Source organism: Apteryx rowi, unplaced genomic scaffold (genome assembly GCF_003343035.1).
Source record: "Apteryx rowi isolate R43461 unplaced genomic scaffold, aptRow1 scaffold_346, whole genome shotgun sequence".
Taxonomy (NCBI): domain Eukaryota; kingdom Metazoa; phylum Chordata; class Aves; order Apterygiformes; family Apterygidae; genus Apteryx; species Apteryx rowi.
Genome location: NW_020449930.1, coordinates 971,872 through 991,649, shown reverse-complemented (window position 1 = coordinate 991,649; position 19,778 = coordinate 971,872). Strand labels below are relative to the sequence as shown.

Sequence of the window (19,778 nt, the reverse complement as noted above, 5' to 3'; positions counted from 1 at the left end):
GTGCCGAGCGACAGGATGCGAGGCAATGGGCACAAACTGAAACACAGACAGTTCCATCTGAGCAAGAGGAAAAACTTTTTCACTGTGAGGGTGACAGAGCACTGGAAGAGGTTGCCCCGAGAGGTGGTGGAGTCTCCTTCTCTGGAGATATTCAAAACATGCCTGGACGCAATCCTGTGCAACATGCTCTAGGTGACCCTGCTTGAGCAGGGGGGTTGGACTAGATGATCTCCAGAGGTCCCTTCCAACCTCAGCGATTCTGTGATTCTGTGAGATACCAGGCCTTGTCATTAAATTCACTGGAGTTGGGTTTTACTCAGAGACACTCTTGCCTGTAATGTTTAGGAAAACCACAAAATTCAACAAATTATTGAAGCCTTCATTTAGGAAGGCACTCAAACTGATGGTTGGGTGCATACACAAATAGAAGTTGATGTTCTGAATTGAGATTTCAATTCCTAGCTTCCAGCAATCAATATTTATTGAGATAGGTTGCTATTTTAATAAGTTACAATATGTTGATTGAACTTTTTAAATACCACTTCTTTGTAGAATTGTCTGACAAGTTAGATTATTTTTATATATCATAAAATGTTTTGTAAATTATAGATAGAGTGATATTATAAAAACAGACTAATTTTTAATATTTTAGCATTTAAAATATATGTATCTAAAAATGGGATTATATTTCCTTATCATGTGATAAACTGAACACATATGTATTCATGTTGCGAAGTATCAATTCTTATCTTGAGTAAATTATTTCGTGTTTGATACTATCAAAAGAATGTGAAAATTCACATATAAGATAATTCATTTTAGTTAATAGTTTTTTGTCCTCTTTTTTTTCCTTGTGTATACAATGACAATTAGTATACAAAAGAGGCTTTAATTCTGCTTTCACATATGCATATAATACTCAGGTCCCACAGCGAATATAGAATGCATAAACAGCTATGACATACCTGTAACCTGCCAAAGGGCTGTCATGAAGATGAATTCACTTTTAATGCTGCGGTCATTTCTGTGACAGTCTCTAGTGAGAATCTGCATGAAATGTTTGACCACATGGAAAATCCAAGTCGCTTGACAGATCTGTCATTATACATTACAGACTATAACAAAATAGTTAGAAGTTTTACTCTGTTAAATCCATAAGAGGAAGTGCACATGATTTAAACCAAATGGGGAACTTCACTGTTGCACTAAAACCCCTTTTTGTGTTTTATTCAATGTGACTGCTTTGAAGAATGCTTGCATTAAAATTTGACTGGAGTCATCTCTGCATTTTAAAATGTTTCTGAGAAACCATTTTAAAAGAAATTTGGATATTTTTACCTTTTTATTTATTATTCCCTTGCYGAAGAGCTTTAACTTGGGCTGACCTCAAGCTATGAACTTCCTTTCCTGTTCAAGGAAACAAAACTGTCTTTGCATGAAATATGCTTCGATAGCCCCTGCAAGCCAAAGAAAAAATCATTTCTAGAACCTGGACAAATAGTGTCTAAACCAAGGGAAACATTTCCTTGAGTTTTGAAATCATGTCCCTCAAAAAAAGAAAACTTTATACAACCTAAATTACTTAAGAAAACATGATCACTAAGCAAACTAAAGTGTATTCTCACCATCTTTGGGAAATGATTTTAACTAAGCTGGATTTCCCTATTTAGCTTTTATTTTTGATGTCATTTCCACACTGCAGTCTTAGAACATAACCAATAGACGTTGGCTTTTAATTTAAATTCAAAATTTGAAAATTATGCTTATTCTATTGCCTATTTAACTTTACCAGAAGAGTTCACTTAGTTTTCTAACCAAACAACCCCCTGATATTTCTTTATGACTTAAAGATATGCACAAAAAAACAAGTGTTATTTTACTTCTACAGATATCTCCTCCATTGATTAGCTGTAAACTCACGTTGGGCTTTCAGTCCTGTCTAAATTCATGTCAGTTTTAACACTTCCAAAAGACTTAAAATTCACTTGACTCTCTTCCTTTTCTTTTTCTTTCCTTTTCTTATTTGCTTTCACCATTTCAAACTATCCTAATCATTCATCCACTATCATTTTGGTCCATTGGTTTTGATTTGTCTGACACTGCTCTTCATCAGTGCAGTCGCTGCATGTGTTAACATGGGATACCTGTTATTTTCATTATTTAGTCCCAACCCCTATGTCTCCCTCTTCGAAATCAGTGAGCACACCCAGTGATGCAGGCAGCCAGGACTCTGGAGATCTGGGACCCATGGGAAGGTAAGGCATAGAGTCAATAGTGCTGAATAAATGTATTTTTTCACTTTGTTCTCCCTTCCCCCATTCTYACCTTTGCTTCCATAAATAAGAACATGCTGTATTATAATGTGTATTTTTGTTTCTGCATACTCCGCTATGTGTTACCATTCAGTAAAGCTGCTCTCAGACGTGAAGTAAATAAATGCATACAGCAAGCTGATCTTAAGTTATGAGCCACAAAAACTTATATAGGAAGCAGCAACTGAATTTATCCTTTTAAAGAGGCCCACAGGATTCTGTTGTTCTGTGTGAACATGCAAGAAAGGGAAGTGCCCAGTCATACAACCTGTTCCTCGTGAGAGTAATCTTTGTTCATATAACCAATCTCCTTTGAAGTTATATTGGCTGCGTCATTCCATGTGTAACACCAGGTTACACCAGGAATCTTTGGTTCTTGTATTGCTGCTCGTTGCAGTTTGTGGCACTGAAAGTAAGTTGGGAAGAGCTTCTAGAAAAAGGCTGAAACACCCCAGGACCAATAGACAATTCTCTGTTGGAAACTGCGGGTATCAGCGAGTTTTGTGCAGAGTGGGAGGGAAGCAGCTCTCTCCTTGTTAAAAAGGGTGGTGGTGTGTGTATAAGGAATGGGCACAAGAGCAACCTTCTTAACTTTGTTCACATGGCTGAAATTGGGAATGAAAGTCCCTGAAGAATTCGTAGTCTGGAGTACAATATAAAGGAAGATGCTGCAGGTAAAGGACAATATGTCCAAGTAAGAAGAGGTCCAAGTGACTATATCCTTTGAGAAATGTAGCACAGGTCCTAGTAGCTCTTCTGTGTCGAACTCATTCAACATGAAGCTCAGCTGCCAGCCACAGCCAAATTTATGAGCCAAGACTCTGCGAATGCTTTGAAAACATAGTGATTGCTCTCTGCAGTTAACAAGAATAGGTTAGGAATAGGTGTCCTACCTGTACATACATAAACACTAATGTTGCAGAGCTTCAGGTAGCCAGGTTTTATACTACAAATGGCATTTATGCTTTTCCCGGCTTCTGCTGGGTTTACAATAATGTCATTAGTGATAGCTTATGAAATAAGAGATATTTCTGCTAACAGGATCTGGTTTGTTGTCATCTTACACCAGCCCCCTTCTTAGAAAGTTCACACTTCCATAAGCTGAAAGTGTAATGTGTCCCCTTTTAGTCAGGCGCAGACATCTTGCATTACCATGGTGGTGTGGAGGGGTTACGCAGCTGCTACTGAAATCTGCTCAGCTCTTCATCTGTGTCCACACTCTAGAAGGAATGGAGTTTGTTAAATAGCAAAACCCTAGCCTGTAAGATAATGACAATTTAAAACATGCAAATAATGTAATGCTACATTCATGAATAAATGAGTAACATCAGCAAGTCATAATCCTTTGGGAAGAACAAAAATGATCATTATTTTTAAGTGAAGTATAGCCTGCTATTCAGCATAAAGTTATTTCTCACTGTCCTACATGTATATGTGACAATGCTGATTGGAAAATGTAAATTCCTGGTTACCTTCTGCTCCTTAATGGTGTAACTTTTTTGACATTAAGCTAATGAAATGCCTTTGGAGGGATTTATGGTAGGGCATTTATATGGCCTACAGTAGCACTTCAAATTTCTGTCAACAACAAGTAATAGAAGCACAAAGACCTCGTATTATTACAGAGAAGGGCTGGATTTGTCCTGTTCTGCAAAGCACACAACATGCTGCTTTGTGGGCTATCATTCTGAATCCATTTTGGAGATTGTTGTGGCCATGCTAGGAACTGAGTACTAATCCCAAGACCTAATTTGTACTCTCCCAGTTTGCTTGCCATCCTCTCTGGTATTCAAAGTGCTGTGTTCTGTGCCAGCATGGGCAAGTGTGTTTGGAATGATTAGTCTGTGAAAATGGAAATTCTATAATGTCTGGTCCAGGCCCCACTAAACCTCTGACACCTGTTGATAATGCTGGGTGGAAGTTATTTTGTCATTGGGTCTGGGTAGATGAGATCAGTGTGAGTTTGTGTGGATGAGTACACTCAAACATACACATACAACAGAGCAGCCAAAATGGACAGGAAAATGTTGGTAGACCTGTCATCACAGAGGGTAAACAAAATGAAATCACCTCAGCAGTTTTTCTCAGAGAAATACTATGAAATGTCCAGACCATACTTTTGACTTACCATTTTGACTACTGCATATATGAATGCCTATGTATCTGTATTAGCAAGTTTACTCTTCTTCCTTTTAATATATTCCTCCATTTTGCCCTCTGTGAAAGAGAGGGCACGTGTCATATCTCTCGCGTCATCTTGCTTGTAAGATCTTTCTCTTCCCCCCATTCTACTGCAAACTTGCTGCACAACAGTAGACTGAGCATAGACATTAGGGGGGAGCAGTTTAATCTTAAAGCTGCTAATAGCCCAGTCTCCAAGAGGTGATCATCATGGCTTGTCTGTTGTTGTTGCTGCTAACACTGCTGCAGAAATAACAAGCTCACACAGACTGACAGAAGTCCTGTAGACAGTCTGATTATTCATTGCTGAAATGATCTCCAAAGACTTGAATATTAAAAAAGAACTGCAAAGTCATAGATTTTGGTTCAACAGAGGAGATAATGCCTGTGGGAGAGGTCTTGCTTTGAAGAAAGCGAGAGAACGTTGTATGTTCCCCATTTGGGGTTGCAATTTCAAGTGCAGAATTAGCTTCTATTCATACTGCTATGAGTTGTTGGCTCCTGGTAGTTGTCAGACTTCATCTCTCAGTCCAAATATCACTAAGTACATCTGAGGTACGTGTTGATTGGCAAGCACCTGTGATTTCTTTTAGAACATTGAACATAGGTTAGCATAGTCTAGAAATGCCAGTTTCTGACATCCATCAGGAAGGATCTTGATAAATTGGAGAGAGTTCAGACAATGTTGAGTAGTTGTTATCCTGGAACCACAGACCTCATTCTAGCTTACTTAATGAGATGGTGGCTTGCTCAGTATATATAATAGCTGTATGGGGAGTGAAAGGGCTCCTGCATGCAATGTGTAACAACAAATTGCTTGGCATTAAAACTAGACAAATACAAAACCAGAAAAAATGTGTAAAATTTTAATGGTGAAATAAATTAATCACTGAAGCAATTTACTTAAGACTCTATTGGATCTTCTAACACTGGACATTTCTCTTTCAGGATAATGTGCCTGTCCAACAGGCAGATAATAGCTCAAACAATGATTCATTCAGAAAAGTCGTACAGCTTTTTGTTGCACAGGAAGAAAACCTACATGGTTACAGTGATCCCTTCTGGCATATGATCTATACACTAGTAGTGCTGCTATCCTGCAGCACCATTGTCCATTATCCCTAGCATAATAGCTAGAGAAACGTTGCCTTTCCCCAATGCCATTAAGCTTATTAGGAGAAGGCATAGGATGGGCTGTGTAAATAACACTAAATTATGGAACCATTTCTGTCTTGTGCAGCCTAGGTTTTTGTGGGTTTTGCTGCTTGATCTTTAGTACCACCTTGCTATTTGTCATGGTCTTTTCACTAGGAATAACACTAGGTTTCAGAAGCGTTCTGACATCCCTTGTGACAGGATAGTGTGAGGGCAACAGTAAGAATGAGTAGATGTTAGATGAGTAATGGTGCTAGAAACTACCGACAGTTTTCTTTCAGTGCTTTCAGTTGGAGAAGACAGCCAACTTTTTTTCTTGGTGATCTTGGAGACTAATTCTAGGTAGGCAGAGATGCATTATACTTTGATTATGGAAGATTTTACCAAAACATTGTGCTGAACAAGTGGTAGATTTGACATGTGATGTTCTTAGGTATCAGGCGGCTCTGAACAATTCATCAGAGCCCTGTTGTTGCACAGAGAGCAGCTTGCCTATTTCCACATTGCTTTGCGTACCCCATTTTACTTTTTTGCTGGCTAAGTTGCTTGTATTCCAGAGATAGGACAAGAAAATTACGTGCATAAGTATATGGACAGAGGGCTTTCTGCAGGGCTTTCTGTTATGATATATTTTTTCCGCAAGACTATTGGAGCATCCCATGAAGATTCTCATTGGAACAAAGTATCTTCTGCTTGGCTCCTTCAGGATAATTATTTTGTCCACAGACATTGATGACCAGTTTCCTGTTCTGTTGATCAGCTCATACAGCCATGTACACCTGAAACATAGATTTCAGCTAACTAGATTTGAGTAAACGTCATGAAGAAAGGGGCTGAATCAAAGGCATCTCCTAGAGCTCCCATGCTGTGGCGTGCTGTGAAGGACAAATTTGCCTTTTCTAGGGTATCAGCATTGAGCATCTTCATGATAACTATATACATCTTAACCCTCTTCTGCAGTAGATAGTCTGAACTTCTGCCCCCTTCTTAAGGGGTGCCAGAGAGGATGCTAGCTGTCACAGTAAAACTGTGATAAAATCATGCCCATGAAGAGGCATGTTTTACTACCCAACATACCTTAGACCTTTATGAATCTCCTCTCAGCACTCGCAGCCATGAGCAGCATGTTTGTGCCATCTGGGGGAGTGTACAGGAATAAGCCTTATGCAGTGCTTCGGTGCCAGGCAGTGCAATATCAGGGCTTCTGGGTTGAACCAGCTAAGCATGCTGCTCTAGAAAAGCTCCAGTACCCTGTCACAGGTAGGGCCAAAGCACTGGGGTCAGCCTTCACAATGCATGCCAGCTGCGTATAGGGTAGCAGAAGTGTATCTGTGCTGGAAGGACATGCTTTTGTGGCTGGGTAGCTTTTATGTGCTAATATTAACCTCTGTTGATATGGACTCTGGTATTATCTGCAGGGTGTCTGTGTGTTCACCCTGCATATTGTATGCATGGAGGACTTCCATTTGTGGACCATGGTGTGATTAATGTGTGGTCCATTTTTTCCTTTATCCTTCACTGCTCCTGTGCGTTCCCAGGTCGCTTCATTCATCCCACTTATTGCTGAACTGCCTGGGTTTTGTGTGTGTGCAATACATGTGTGCAGTTAAGCTCCGTGCATGCAGCACTTTCCTGTGTACCTTTTGTGCTTGAACATGAGAATCACAGTAGGCTGTATAGAAGATTTCCCACCTTCCATCTGTTAGTAAACTGCACAAGGCTCAGCGGTCTTGGGCATGTAAAGGTAAATGGTTGTATTTCTTTCTGCAACAACTTCATCTGTGCTCTTATGATTTCTAACTTCTGCATATTTTGCTGCCCATATATTTAGATACCTGATTATTTTGTGTGCTACCATGAAGACTAAGGTAGTGGGAAGCATTCTTGATCTTCTGGTAGCTGCTTTCAGGGAATGATTATTTTAGTGTCGTATTTTATCTGCTATAAAATAATGCAAGCCTCCAGGCGGATTGTTTTCTACTCTTTCTCTCACAGTCCATTGGTTTTGGGGGTGTTTCTGGCTATAGCCACTTATTCTGTAAGTACATTCTAACTTGGATTAGGGCACTAAGGTGATACTAAGTTTAAATGGGTCTTGCCTGAGTTAACCTACGTTTCCATCCTATTGATATCTCAGTTTTTGAGATGTTTTTGGTGCACTGAAATCAGTTAACCTTCTTCTGTGTGTGAGGTTTATTTGAAGTAAAGCTTTGCAGGGTCAGGCCTTATTTGGAAGAAACTATAAATATTTAATGAAAGTTACTGTGAGAATGAGTCTGAGCATAGCATTAGGTAACAAAGGAAAAAAAACTAAAGGAGAATCAGATTTTTGGAAGAGATTTTCTGGCAGTAATATGCCATTTTTCATAGAAGTTTGGCCCCTATGGAATCCTGATTGGCTCATCATCGCTACAGTTTTATTTCTAAATAAAATGTTGTAGAATACAGTACATGGGCAATTCTAAAAATAGAACAATTGTCTATAATGTTTGAGGACTTCTCTCTGAGGAGCAGCATTACTTTTGGTTTTGGCTGTTGGTGTAATTTTTTGTCCACTACATCAGTTCATCTTATACTTAGTGTGACCTCTGAATACCTTCCTGGTTTGTATTCAACAGAACGCAGTAGCAGCTGTCACATTAGATTGGATTCAATTCTGACTGATAGAGACTCAACAGCATGTTTTCTGTTTGGTCGTTCTGTGTTTGCTGACAATATTAGTCTGCATTCACATATGTTTTTGTCAGATATGACTTAGAGTTGCTTCCATCTACCCTGGCTACTTTGAGCCATTTGGGTATAAACAGAAATATATTAGGATATGTTTTCTTTTACTTTATTGATGTCTACCTTCAGTTCGTATTGGCCCAGTGCAGCAAGAAGCAGATATAATTCCAGTCATTTTTCTCTGCAGTATGTTATTTACTCATTTTTGTGTAGTTTTTAGGTGTTCTGCTTTTTAATACAATACTGAAACACACACATAAGCCTTGTGTTAGTCCTGCATTGCTTCATGTCTGAATCTCAGACACAAACATTTCTTCTTTCTCAGATATAAAATCATAGTTAGCTCTGGAGCACCTGGGCACCCAGTGAGTCAGAGCATGTCACTTAAATGTTGCATTTACCCTTTACAGTTTTGTATTTAATCTCTCTTGCCATCAGTCAAGTCAAAAAAAGGCGCATCAAGTTAAGAAGTGTGTTCTTACCACATAATAATTGTAATTGCAAAGATTTTGTTTGCTGATCTCTCATGAGTGTATCTAAATGTCACTAAAGTCTTTCTTTGGATTCTGTGCTTCTCAGGCTTTTTGCTTTAAAACAGACTTGGTGACTCAGCTTTTATTTTCACTGTTTTATTTTTAAACAGCTCTTATTTAATGCAGTGATATAACACTTACAAGCTGAACAAAGGTTATCAGAATTCCAGTCTCCTTTTTTCAGTAACTGCTTTGCTGTTTAATTAGACACATAAAGAAGGTGAAGGAAGAAAGTGTATCCTGGTCTCTATTTTGGTTATACAAGAAGGCTGGATTATTGCAGTAGGTTGTCTTTTATGTCCATGCAGCATATTTTCTCTCTTCTCTTTAGGTACAGAAAAGATCTCTTCTAGACAGTAACAAAACCATGCTTTTGTACATTTAGCTATAACCACTCCTGTATAATCATATCGCCTAGGGTCTAGCTACTTTATCATTAAGTAAATGCATTTGACAGGTTCCGTGCAATGATGCTGTTTCATCATTGCCACTCAGCTTTAAATTACCAGCATTTCATTGTGTTACTGATTTCACAAATGACAGGATCCTCCTTAAAATGCTACCAATACAAGTGGGCCTGTGTTGTATTGCCTCAGGAGTAGGAGCCTTAACTGTTACTAGTAGCAGACTTTTTTTGGTGGTAGGTTTTTTAAGATCACTTTATATGTGAAAGATGGCCTTTAAATGGCTGTTTTACTGGCACACAAAAAGGGAAAGAAAGAACAGTGTAAAGACCCTGAGGGAGCTACAGGGAAGAAACATTCTTAGTGGAGTTCATACAGCCCATGGTGTCAGGAAAACTGTTGGACTCTGATCCAGAGTGCTATGCAGAACCTGAGAGATAATAGAAATATAGACCTTTCAGCTTTTGTTCCCTTTCCCCCTGCTTAGCTGTGTGTATGTTCCAGCCCTTAGATAAGGAATCATAATGGAACTAAATAAAACTGGGACATAGAGACCTCTGCAATTATGCCTGTCCTGTGTTGGTGGCTTGTCAGAGAGTGTTTGTGACACATTTATTATGCTCCTGGTGGGATTGGGGTATGTGAAGGAATAGGTACATTTCTTCTCCATACAAAGGCCATCACCATACATGGACCCCCTCCAAAAGCCCTTGTAATTTAGTCAAATCAAGGGAAAATATCTACTTTATTGTGATCTTCATTGAATGGTGTTTTATTCAGAAAAAGGAGGATTGTAACCCTATGGAGCATTGTATAGTGCAAACATGAGACTTTCCTAGTGGATAGTCAAGAGCACTATAAAATTGGTGGCTAGAGGTGAATGGGATAACCCATGGGATCCTGGAGTTCCCACTCTGGGTTGATTGCTTTGGCTTTGGTATGGAAGGTTTCCAATTATGTAGTAAGGCAGAAATGCACACCCCAACTGTTAAATTTCCTCCTGTATTTATCATGACGCCATCATCAGGCTCTCTTGGCATATATGTTTCATCTTATGGTTTCCTTCAGCATTAGAGGCCAAACTGTGCCTTGAGTCTTCTTGACCTGAGTTGTGCTGGCATGTGTGAGAGGAGGAATGCTGTTGGCCCCCCGCCTTGCCCTGGGGATCCTGGCTGCTTCAGCTGTTATTGCTGTGCCAACTCTGCTGCTGTTTAAATAGATGCAGCAAATCTCTCTCACACTTCCCATCTGTGGCCCATTTACAGGACAGTAACAGTGCTGACCAGACCTCATTCCCCTGAGTATGGGCTGCTGCAAATACTGCCTTGAGCTGCTTGCACACATTATGGCTTGCCCTGTATAGGTTAATATAAGAGGTGGGAGGAAGGCAGGTTTCTTACAGTCTCTTCCCTCCTTTTGTGCCTGCACAGGGAAAGCCACAATCTTACTTCCTTATATTCAATATGTATTTAGCCCTAGATATCTGAAGCCTCTGCATGCCTTTTTTTTTTTTTCAGCCTATAACTGTAAGTAGACACCTTAGGGACTGATATTTGGCAGTTGCTTTCAAGTGTCTTTACATCCAACCTAGAAAGCAAGGAGTATTTTTCAGTGCCTGCCAGTTACAAAGTCAGAATGGTCTGTATTAATTAGAATCATCTGCAATCCTTTTAGCATGTAAGCATCATTAAGGATTTTCATGCTTTCATTCCTAAAGGTTGGATAGAGTTCAGTCCTCCAGATCTTTGATTATTTTTCTCATTAGCAAGCATCTCTATGCTATAAATTAAAGGAGAAGGAAAGACTGCCATTCTCAGGGTGCTTCATAAAATGCCTTAGAAACCTGAGCCTCAGCTGCCTCCAGAAGAAAATAATATTAGTGTATAAAGCCCCACTTAACCATTTAGGTTATCAGCCCATATGTAGTTGTTTCTCTGTAGTTATGTCCAGGCATATAATGCCTGGAAGTAAGACAATCAGATGACTTAGGGGACTAAAACACTTAAAACACTAAGCTTAAAACAAATAATTTTAGTCATCTCAAAAAAATCTTTCTTACTTGCTAAGGACCACCTTGGCTTAAACAGAAGTTCTCTTGCATAGAATTTCATCCTGATTTAATTACATTGTATGAGATCACCTCCTATGTTGAACTGGTTAACATAGTTAAACTGGTGCAGTTTGTGCATGTAGATGTTTTCTCCTTCACTAGCCCATTGAAAAGCCCTCAGAAAAACTGCATTCTCAATTTGATGTTTAATCTGGAAAAATAAGAAGAACCACTAAGTAGTAGTTACAGTAACATATTTTTTAAGGATTTTCTTGAAGCCTGTGAAAATGGGAACCAGACATAAATGGGATACCAGACAATAATGTAAGTTCCAATCTTCCTGTTATCTGTTTGACTCCTCTGAAAGGCTACGGATTTTCCTTCCTAGGTTTGTTTAATAAATGTAACATTGTCTTCTCTTATGGGACTGTATCCAAAGCCTGCTGAAGTTTATGAGAAAACTTCCCTTATGTACATATCAGTGGGCTTTGGATCAAAGTGTCCTAATGTCAGTATGGCAGTTCCCTGAGCGTGTCTGCAGGAGCTGATAACATGTAAAATATATCCCACCAAATTCTTTTTTCACATTTGTGATTATCATCTGAGTTGTTTTGTCACTTATTCTTGATATAAAAACCAAGATTAAAATATTGTTATAAAAAGGAATTTTTGAACTGCTTCAGGATTTACTACAAGAGCAAACAATTTGTCTTCCCTCTCCTGAATGTGTTTTTTATTAATGCACTTTCAAAATGACAGTTCATGCTTTCCAACACTTTTACAGTAAATCTTTGTCAATCCATGGACTCAGCAGAAGCTTCTAACTATTTGACCTTATGTCCTAGCAGATACAGCCTGCTGCTTACAGTGGCCCTTCCAGTAAACCAGCATAAATTTCCAGGCTGAAATTTCTGCAGCTGTAGCATATAAATTGTGAGAATGACAAGGTTCATTACATTGCCAGGAGATTATGTTCTATAATGTAGACCTGAATCAAAGGACAGACTTTAAATATATCAAAAAAAAAGCAGATTGAATTTATTTAAATTCTTATTTACTCAGTGTAATTCTGCAAAATGGGAATCAACAAGGTGTTTGTCCCTTTACATGTCCTTACTATTAAAGTCACGCTGGAATTGTTCATTCTAATTTAAATTTCAAGTGGATTTTGAAAACTAATTAAATATACTTAGCCACATAGCCTTGATTTAACAAGAATTTTGGAATATACATGTGTTTGTGTTTTAAATGCTACTGTGTCCATGACATTTTATAAATGTATCTTAAAAAAAGAAAGATTATTTTAAACTCATACTCTACTGACAAGGACTATTATGGTTGCCAGGCAGCTGAAAGATAATGCTCCGCTCTCAGGGAGGTCATAGTTGCTCTTTTCATTGGTTAAGACTGGAAGTCAGAGGTGTCAGCCTGTTTGGAAGTGTAAATGCAAACCCAAGTATCTGGCTGTGCTCCAACAGTGGTGCCAAACTTCTTGTTTACTGAATGTATTCATTTTGTTGTACGGTTACCAGCCCAGCTCCAAATACAACAACTCACATTGATGTCTGAGCGTTCTGCTGTATAAGCCTAAGTGAGTGTCTTGTTGAGAGGCAGAAATCCTCCCTAAATACTGATAACCATCTTGCTTTTAATGTGCTTCAGAAAACAGTAGCACAAGGAAGGTATTTTCTTTTTGCCAGTCCTTTAAAAGTGGAACAGATCTGCAAAACAGAGCACAGATGGCACCAGAAAAGTGGTTTAAATGCAAAGCATCAATTGAGGCAAGTGGTACTTTTCCATCTCTGAGTAGTAGCTTTAAATCTTTTTCTTCATGTATTTTGTTTTGGAGACACATTTTAAACGTATGACAAAGATCAGGAAGTGAARATTATAGAGGGAAAAATTAAGATTACAAAAATCTAGAATGAAAGGACTAAAAACAAACAACTTATCTTTATATATATATATTTCCGAACATCTGCAGTAATTTCTCACTAACGGTTTTCTAACTTAAGTTTTCTAATTAACCAACAGTAAAGTAGAAGCTTTGGAGAAGCTAATTGTGACAGAACAAAATAGATAAAACTCTAAAATTTTATGGATAAATAATTATGCAGCCTTAAATGCATCTGGCAACTCTCAAACCTTCAAAAAAGTCTAGATATATGATAAATTGCATACTGAACTTGCAAATAGTGTTGGATTGTAATTTAGACAACAATATTTGATATCATACTGAAAAAAAGCATTCAAACATGTCTTAAAAGTGTTGTATTTTACAGGTGATTTAAAAATAGCTCTCATATCTCACAATTGTTTCATCATTTTTTTTATGAATATATGTGTTGAATGGAAACTTTTTCAATATTTTGTCCATGCACAGATGCACAGTTCTTTAATGTAAGTGATTCTGAACCTTGTGGAAATTGTAGTCCAGGCCAGCCTTTTAAACATTGGGCTTCTCTTTCACTCAAAGTGAAAAACAAGAATCCTGTTGTTCCTTGCAGTTTGGGGCTTTTTAGTTTGCCTTTTTCCTAACTGACTTCTTTTGCTAGTTGCATTCGAAGTTAGAATGAAAGAAAGGAAGAACCAGACTGAAACTTGAAGGCTTTCAAGTAGCTCTCCTGTCAATTGAGATAGCCCCTTGGCTCCTCATTGCGTGCTAACAGGGAGATGAAAGAGCACAGATCACAGAATCACAGAATAACTGAGACTGAAAGGGCCCTCTGGAGATCATCTAGTCCAACCCCCCTGCTTAAAGCACAGTCAGATGGAGCAGCTTGCCCAGGACTGTGTCCTGTCGAGTTTTGAATATCTCCAAAGATGGAGATTCACAACCTCTATGGTCAGCCTCTTCCAGTGTCTGATCACCCTCACAATAAAAAAGTTTTTTCTTTTGTTTAAATGGCATTTCCTGTATTTCTGTTTGTGCCCATGATACCACTGAGAAGAATCTGGTTCCAACTTCTTTATTCCTCCCCTGGCCCCCCCAGGTATTTATACACATGGATAAGATCCTCCCTGAGCCTTCTCTTCTCCAGGCTAAACAGTCCCCTCTCTCTCAGCCTCTCGTCATGTGAGAGATGCTCTGGTCCCTTCATCATGTGACCCTTTGCTGGACTTGCTCTAGTATGTCCATGTCTCTCTTGTACTGAGGAGCCCAGAACTGGACACAGCACTCCAGATGTGTCTCATCAGTGCTGAGTAGAGGGGAAGGACCACCTCCCTCGACCTGCTGGCAACACAATGCCTAATGCAGCCCAGGAGGCCATTGGCCTTCTTTGATATAAGCATACATTTTCTGGCTCATGGTCAATTTGTTGTCCAGCAAGACCCACAGGTCTTCTATCTGCAGGGTTGCTTTCCAGCCAGTTGTCCCCCAGACTGTATTGGTGCATGGAGTTATTCCCCAGGTGCAGGACTTTACACTTCCCTTTGCCAAACTTCATGAGGTTCCTCTCTGCCCATTTCTCCAGTCTCTCAAGGTCCCTCTGAATGGCAGCACAACCATCTGGTGTATCAACCACTCCTCAGTTTTGTGTCATCTGCAGACTTGCTGAGGGTGTACTCTATCCCATCATCTAGATCATTAATAAAGATTTTAAACAATATTGGACCCAGAATTGACCCCTGGGATACACCACTGGTGACTGGCCTCCAGGTGGAGCTTGTGCTGATCACAACCCTCAGAGCCTGGCAGTTAGCCACTTTTCCATACATCCACCTCACTTTCCACTTATCCAGCCTGCACTTCATTGGCTTGTTTATGAGGATGTTATGGGGGACAGTATCGAAAGCCTTACTAGAGTTGAGATAAACAACATCCACTGCTCTCCCCTCATCCACTAAGCCAATCATCTCGTTGTAGAAGGCTTTCAGGTTGGTTAAGCACGTTTCCCCTTCATAGATCCATGCCAGCTATTCCCAATCATCTTCTTATCCTTCATGTGTTTGGAAATAATTTCCAGGAGGATTTGCTCCATCACCTTCCCAGGGATTGAGGTGATGCTGGCCAGCCTGTAATTCCCCAGATCTTCCTTTGAGCATAAGCTAGAAGCTACTCAATCCCACCATCACTTGCCTGGAGATGGATAGTTACTTGAGAATGGGGTGGCAGAGAGTCACACAGGCAGGCCTCTCTGTAATTCCACTGTGGGAGCCTAACGTAGGTGCTTTGGTGGGTTAGTGTCCTTTGAACTCTCCATGGACAGCCATCTCTGAAACCTACTTAGAGTTGGAGCCTAACTTGGGTGCTCTGAACTGCTCTGGGGAGGAATTTCCTGTCTTTCTGTTCCTGTGTGGAGAGCCCATGGTGACTTGTATCCTTGCTGGAGCACTGAATTTAGGTGCCTGAAGATAGACAGTGCAAACACCCTCTGTAATGTCAAGATTCCCTGCTACTCTGGATGGGAAAAATGAGAATAGTCATTTTTTCCTATCATTCATACCATTTTAGAAACATTACTCTTTTAGGCAAAGGTGCTTTGAGACTTCAGAGGCTGTGGGTGACTCCCTCTGTCGTTTCCAATCTCTCTGAGTTCTGCTTAATGGGATTGGCCTTTGATCTCTGAAAACCTCAGTGTAGCTTGATCTGTGGAGTCATGGCCAGCTTCTTCACAGTATTTTAGGGTTCGGAGGACATAGTTCTTCCCCACAGAAAGGGTCATTTTAGGATGTTGCTGTTATTGCAAGAGAAGATGCTGGGTTTGGGACCTGTCAGGTCTAATAGTGTTTCATTAGTGACACATATGGATATCTCAGTTCAGCAGATCCCTCAGGACTCAGTATGCTGTCAGTGCCATTTTTTCCTTGTCTGGGAAGCACAACAGCTCTTGATGACAGGAAATGGCACAATATGGTGTTTCCTTTCTCCGGTTCTGCTTGTAGGAGTGATTTGCACTATGTCAGAAAGATTTCTACCCTGCCAGAGGCCCTTTGGAAAGGCAAGCTTTGCTGTTATTGCTGTGAGTAGCCTTTTTCAAAAGCACAGATTTTCAGGCCTAGTTGCTCTTGACCTGGGAAGGGAAGGCGGGGGAGAAAAGAAGTCATGCAGAACACATGTTCTTCAGCATCAGCAATAGATGAGGGAGGATATGATTTTAGCTTCAGGGAAGCAGAGTGAGAACAAAGCTGCCAGCATGTTGCACACAGGTTGAATGAAAAGTGTTGGATTGAGGCATTTATCAGAGCTGAGTTGTACTGCAATCTGGCTATGATTCAGGATATTCATATCATTTTATCATTTAATAAGTATTTATATTGGTGCTGGTGCTCTACATGTTTCATATGCTATCGCGAAGACCAGATCCAAAGTGTCTTAAATCAGCTGAAAAATTCTCATAGATTTCAGACAGTTTTAGATGACAGCCTCTGTGTGTCATTAATGCAGATGGAGGTTGGGAACTTTTTTCAAGAGCTCAGATATTTTATTTTATTTGTATTTTATTTATTTCTGTTATTTCCACATTTTTAAGCTACATAATTGACATTATTCAATTAGAATAAAATCTTCTGGAAGTAAGATTCCACAGGGCATCCACATGGTGGAATACCTGATTTTCCTGTGTAAGAGTAATTCAAAACAGATAATGTTTTTGTTCAGATTATTTTCACTTCCTTCCTTGAATTCTGCAATTGTCTCTGTCTTCTTAAAATTTGCTCTGAATCAGGGTCTCCCTGATGCCTTGGACATGAATTCAAAATAGAAGAATCTCATGAGTTGCCTTACCATCCATCCCCTTTCATAGGTGAATGACATCTTGTTCTCTTTTTCCTCTCGTTTTCTTTCTACAGGTTATTCCCTTACTGACTGGGGAGAAAGGAGATGCATTGTATCAAAATTAACTGGTACTTTCTCTGTACTAATTGCTGAAACAGCACCAGCATCTAAGAATGCTGTCCTGAATTCCAAGCAGATAGAATATTACTAAGGTTGTAGTGTAGAGCCGATAGAGAATATGAAAACGAATCAGTTTTGAGGGAGGTAATAACCCATATACCTTCTCCACTAAGTCTCAGTACAAGATCTAAAAATCCTCATTCCTTTCATACTGCTTTAGAACAATTTGTTATTCGATCATAGTTACATTGTTTTTATCCTGCAATCATCCAAGGGCAGCAGTCTTCCACCAAACGTGTAAAAGAAAGATTGATAGCAGGGCTATTGTTTGTTACTATGTGGGAGACTTATATAACAACCAGCATTGAGACAATGTCAGTAGTTCTCATGAAAGTAAGGTCTGCACTTTCTGGGAATGGTCTGATCTGGCTCAGTCCTGGCAGGGCCTCTCATGCTCAGTAAGTTTCCATTTGTGGGGTTTCTGGGAATTCTTTGCATGGTGTGCACACTCAGTTTTCCCTCAGAAGAGGGCTCAACTCAAATGAACTGCAGGAGATTTATGGAAATGCTGGAATGTCCAAGGAAGCACTGCATTTCCCTAGTAGGTCTAATTCTCAAACACACTACTGTCTCCCACAGAGTAGGATCTGTCTGCTTTCATAAATTTTGATATCAGGAAGAAGTAGTATATCATATTCTCTGACCTCCTGTACAGCACTGGAAGTAGGCTCAATACAGGAATACCTCACTAAAATTGTATTCACCTATTTCCTTTGAGGTTGGAGTTAGTTGTGCTGTAAGAGGCTTGAATTGGTCAGATGTTGCTCTGCCCCTCACTAGATATGAGTTTTTCTTATGAGCTGGAAGGATAATGTAGGGTGGTCCCAAGTTAGCCACATGCCTTCTTTGTCCCCATAGCAGTGATTTGCTCAGTTCACAAAGTAGAAAAGAGATCCTGAAGCTAAACAACATCATAAACATACATCAGAATGAAAAATAACTTGCAGAAAAGGGGATACTTCCATTTTATCTGTCCCTACTTTCAAAAACATTTATTGACCTTGTTCTGATTGTCATCATTCTTCTTGTTTTTTTTAAACATACATAAAATGCAAAACATAACTTGGAAGTCTCTTTTCCCCATTAAAATGGTAATGTAAAATGCTTTTAATTTCTTCTACACAGACTTGTGCCAAAATCAACTGAAATCTTTAGGAGGACTTTCATCCACTTATGCTTTCTAAAAAGGCCCAGAATGGGAGCAGAAGTGTCACTTCCTGCCTGTGCCTCAATGCTGACCTACCAGCACTTGCACTGGTCTTTGGGGTCTGTAAAGTTACTCCCTCTGCCCTACCTTGGGTGACTAGAAGTCCCAAGGCTAATTTCAGTTTTAATTTACTAGGAAGAAAGGAAAAAGAGGTATAACATCTAACCTTTTTGTTCATGAAGAAACTTCTGGGAAAAGAACTCTTAACTTTGAAAAAAAAGCATTTGGAAAAGATTGGCACTGATTTTTCACTGGGATCCAATGGCATTTCACAATCCCCCTTGAGTATTATCCACAGGAGAACAAGCATAAAGGTAATGCTCTCCAAATGATCAGGGAATGTCATACAGTATGTCTGCTCAGCAGAAACAGATTAGCTTTAATTTGCTGGTGTGGATGAGCACAGGCTATTCAACATTGTATGCCCTTGGGTTGCTAATATGCTTAGAATCTGTTTTATTTCTTCTTCTGTGTTATTGCTGTCTAAACTGGCTAAATTGTAGGCCCAGATTACATATCTTTACTGTACACTCACTTTTGTTTTGATCTGTAGACATATATCAAGTGGCAGGAAGAGGCGAAGGACAAACCAGTATCATTTCCTGAAACCTGTAGTCAGTCTCTATGCTCTCCAGCCTCTGTTCTGTAAGTGCAGCCATTTACTTTCTGTGTCTCCTAGGGCAAGAGACTCGAAATTTGAAGATCTGCTACATACAGCCTCATTTTCTGGGGTAACTCAGTTCATCCAAGCTTGAGAGGACACCACAACAAATTGATTTTGTTGTAAAAACAAACCAAACCAAACCCAAAGTCTATTTTCAAGCCTTTGCAGAGTGGTAGCATGACGATGCAGAGAAAACAATTACCATTTGGGGCACAAATCTAAGAAATGTTTTGCAAATCCACTGAAACTGTTAAAAACAGAAGTATTCAGGAGTCAAGGAGAATTGCTATTAGCAGTATATATCAATGTCAAGAATGGTTAAGTCTGTGTGTGTGAATCCAGAAAGTGGAGTACTTTAGGGAAAAAACATGTCTTCATTACATGTATGGACTGCATTTAACAAATGATGCCCCAAATCCTAGAAGGTGCAGCTGTAGAATAAGGGTTAAATTGATTTATTTACATTGGGAATTCTAGCAGTAGGCATTACTTTTCTCATATTTTGGAGGTTGAGTACTATCTTGAGTGTGTGGGATCTCAAAACTTAATAAGTTTAGGCAATCAGTTGAATGCTAGGTAAATGTAACCTCTCTTGCAACTCGGTCTGGATTCTAAGAGGTGGAGTGTAAATTCTACATCTCTTCAG

The 19,778-nt window shown here is 39.5% G+C and overlaps 1 protein-coding gene across 1 annotated transcript in view; it reads left to right on the top strand.

Moving 5' to 3' along the window:
* Positions 1-2,113: 2,113 nt before the first annotated feature.
* DYNC1I1 (dynein cytoplasmic 1 intermediate chain 1) overlaps positions 2,114-19,778 on the top strand; it is a gene marked incomplete at its 5' end in the record, with an annotated part of 174,393 nt that continues 156,728 nt past the window's right edge. The window contains one exon of the mRNA XM_026072651.1: positions 2,114-2,255. Coding sequence (XP_025928436.1) covers positions 2,114-2,255 — 142 coding nt within the window. The remainder of the gene's footprint in view (positions 2,256-19,778) is intronic.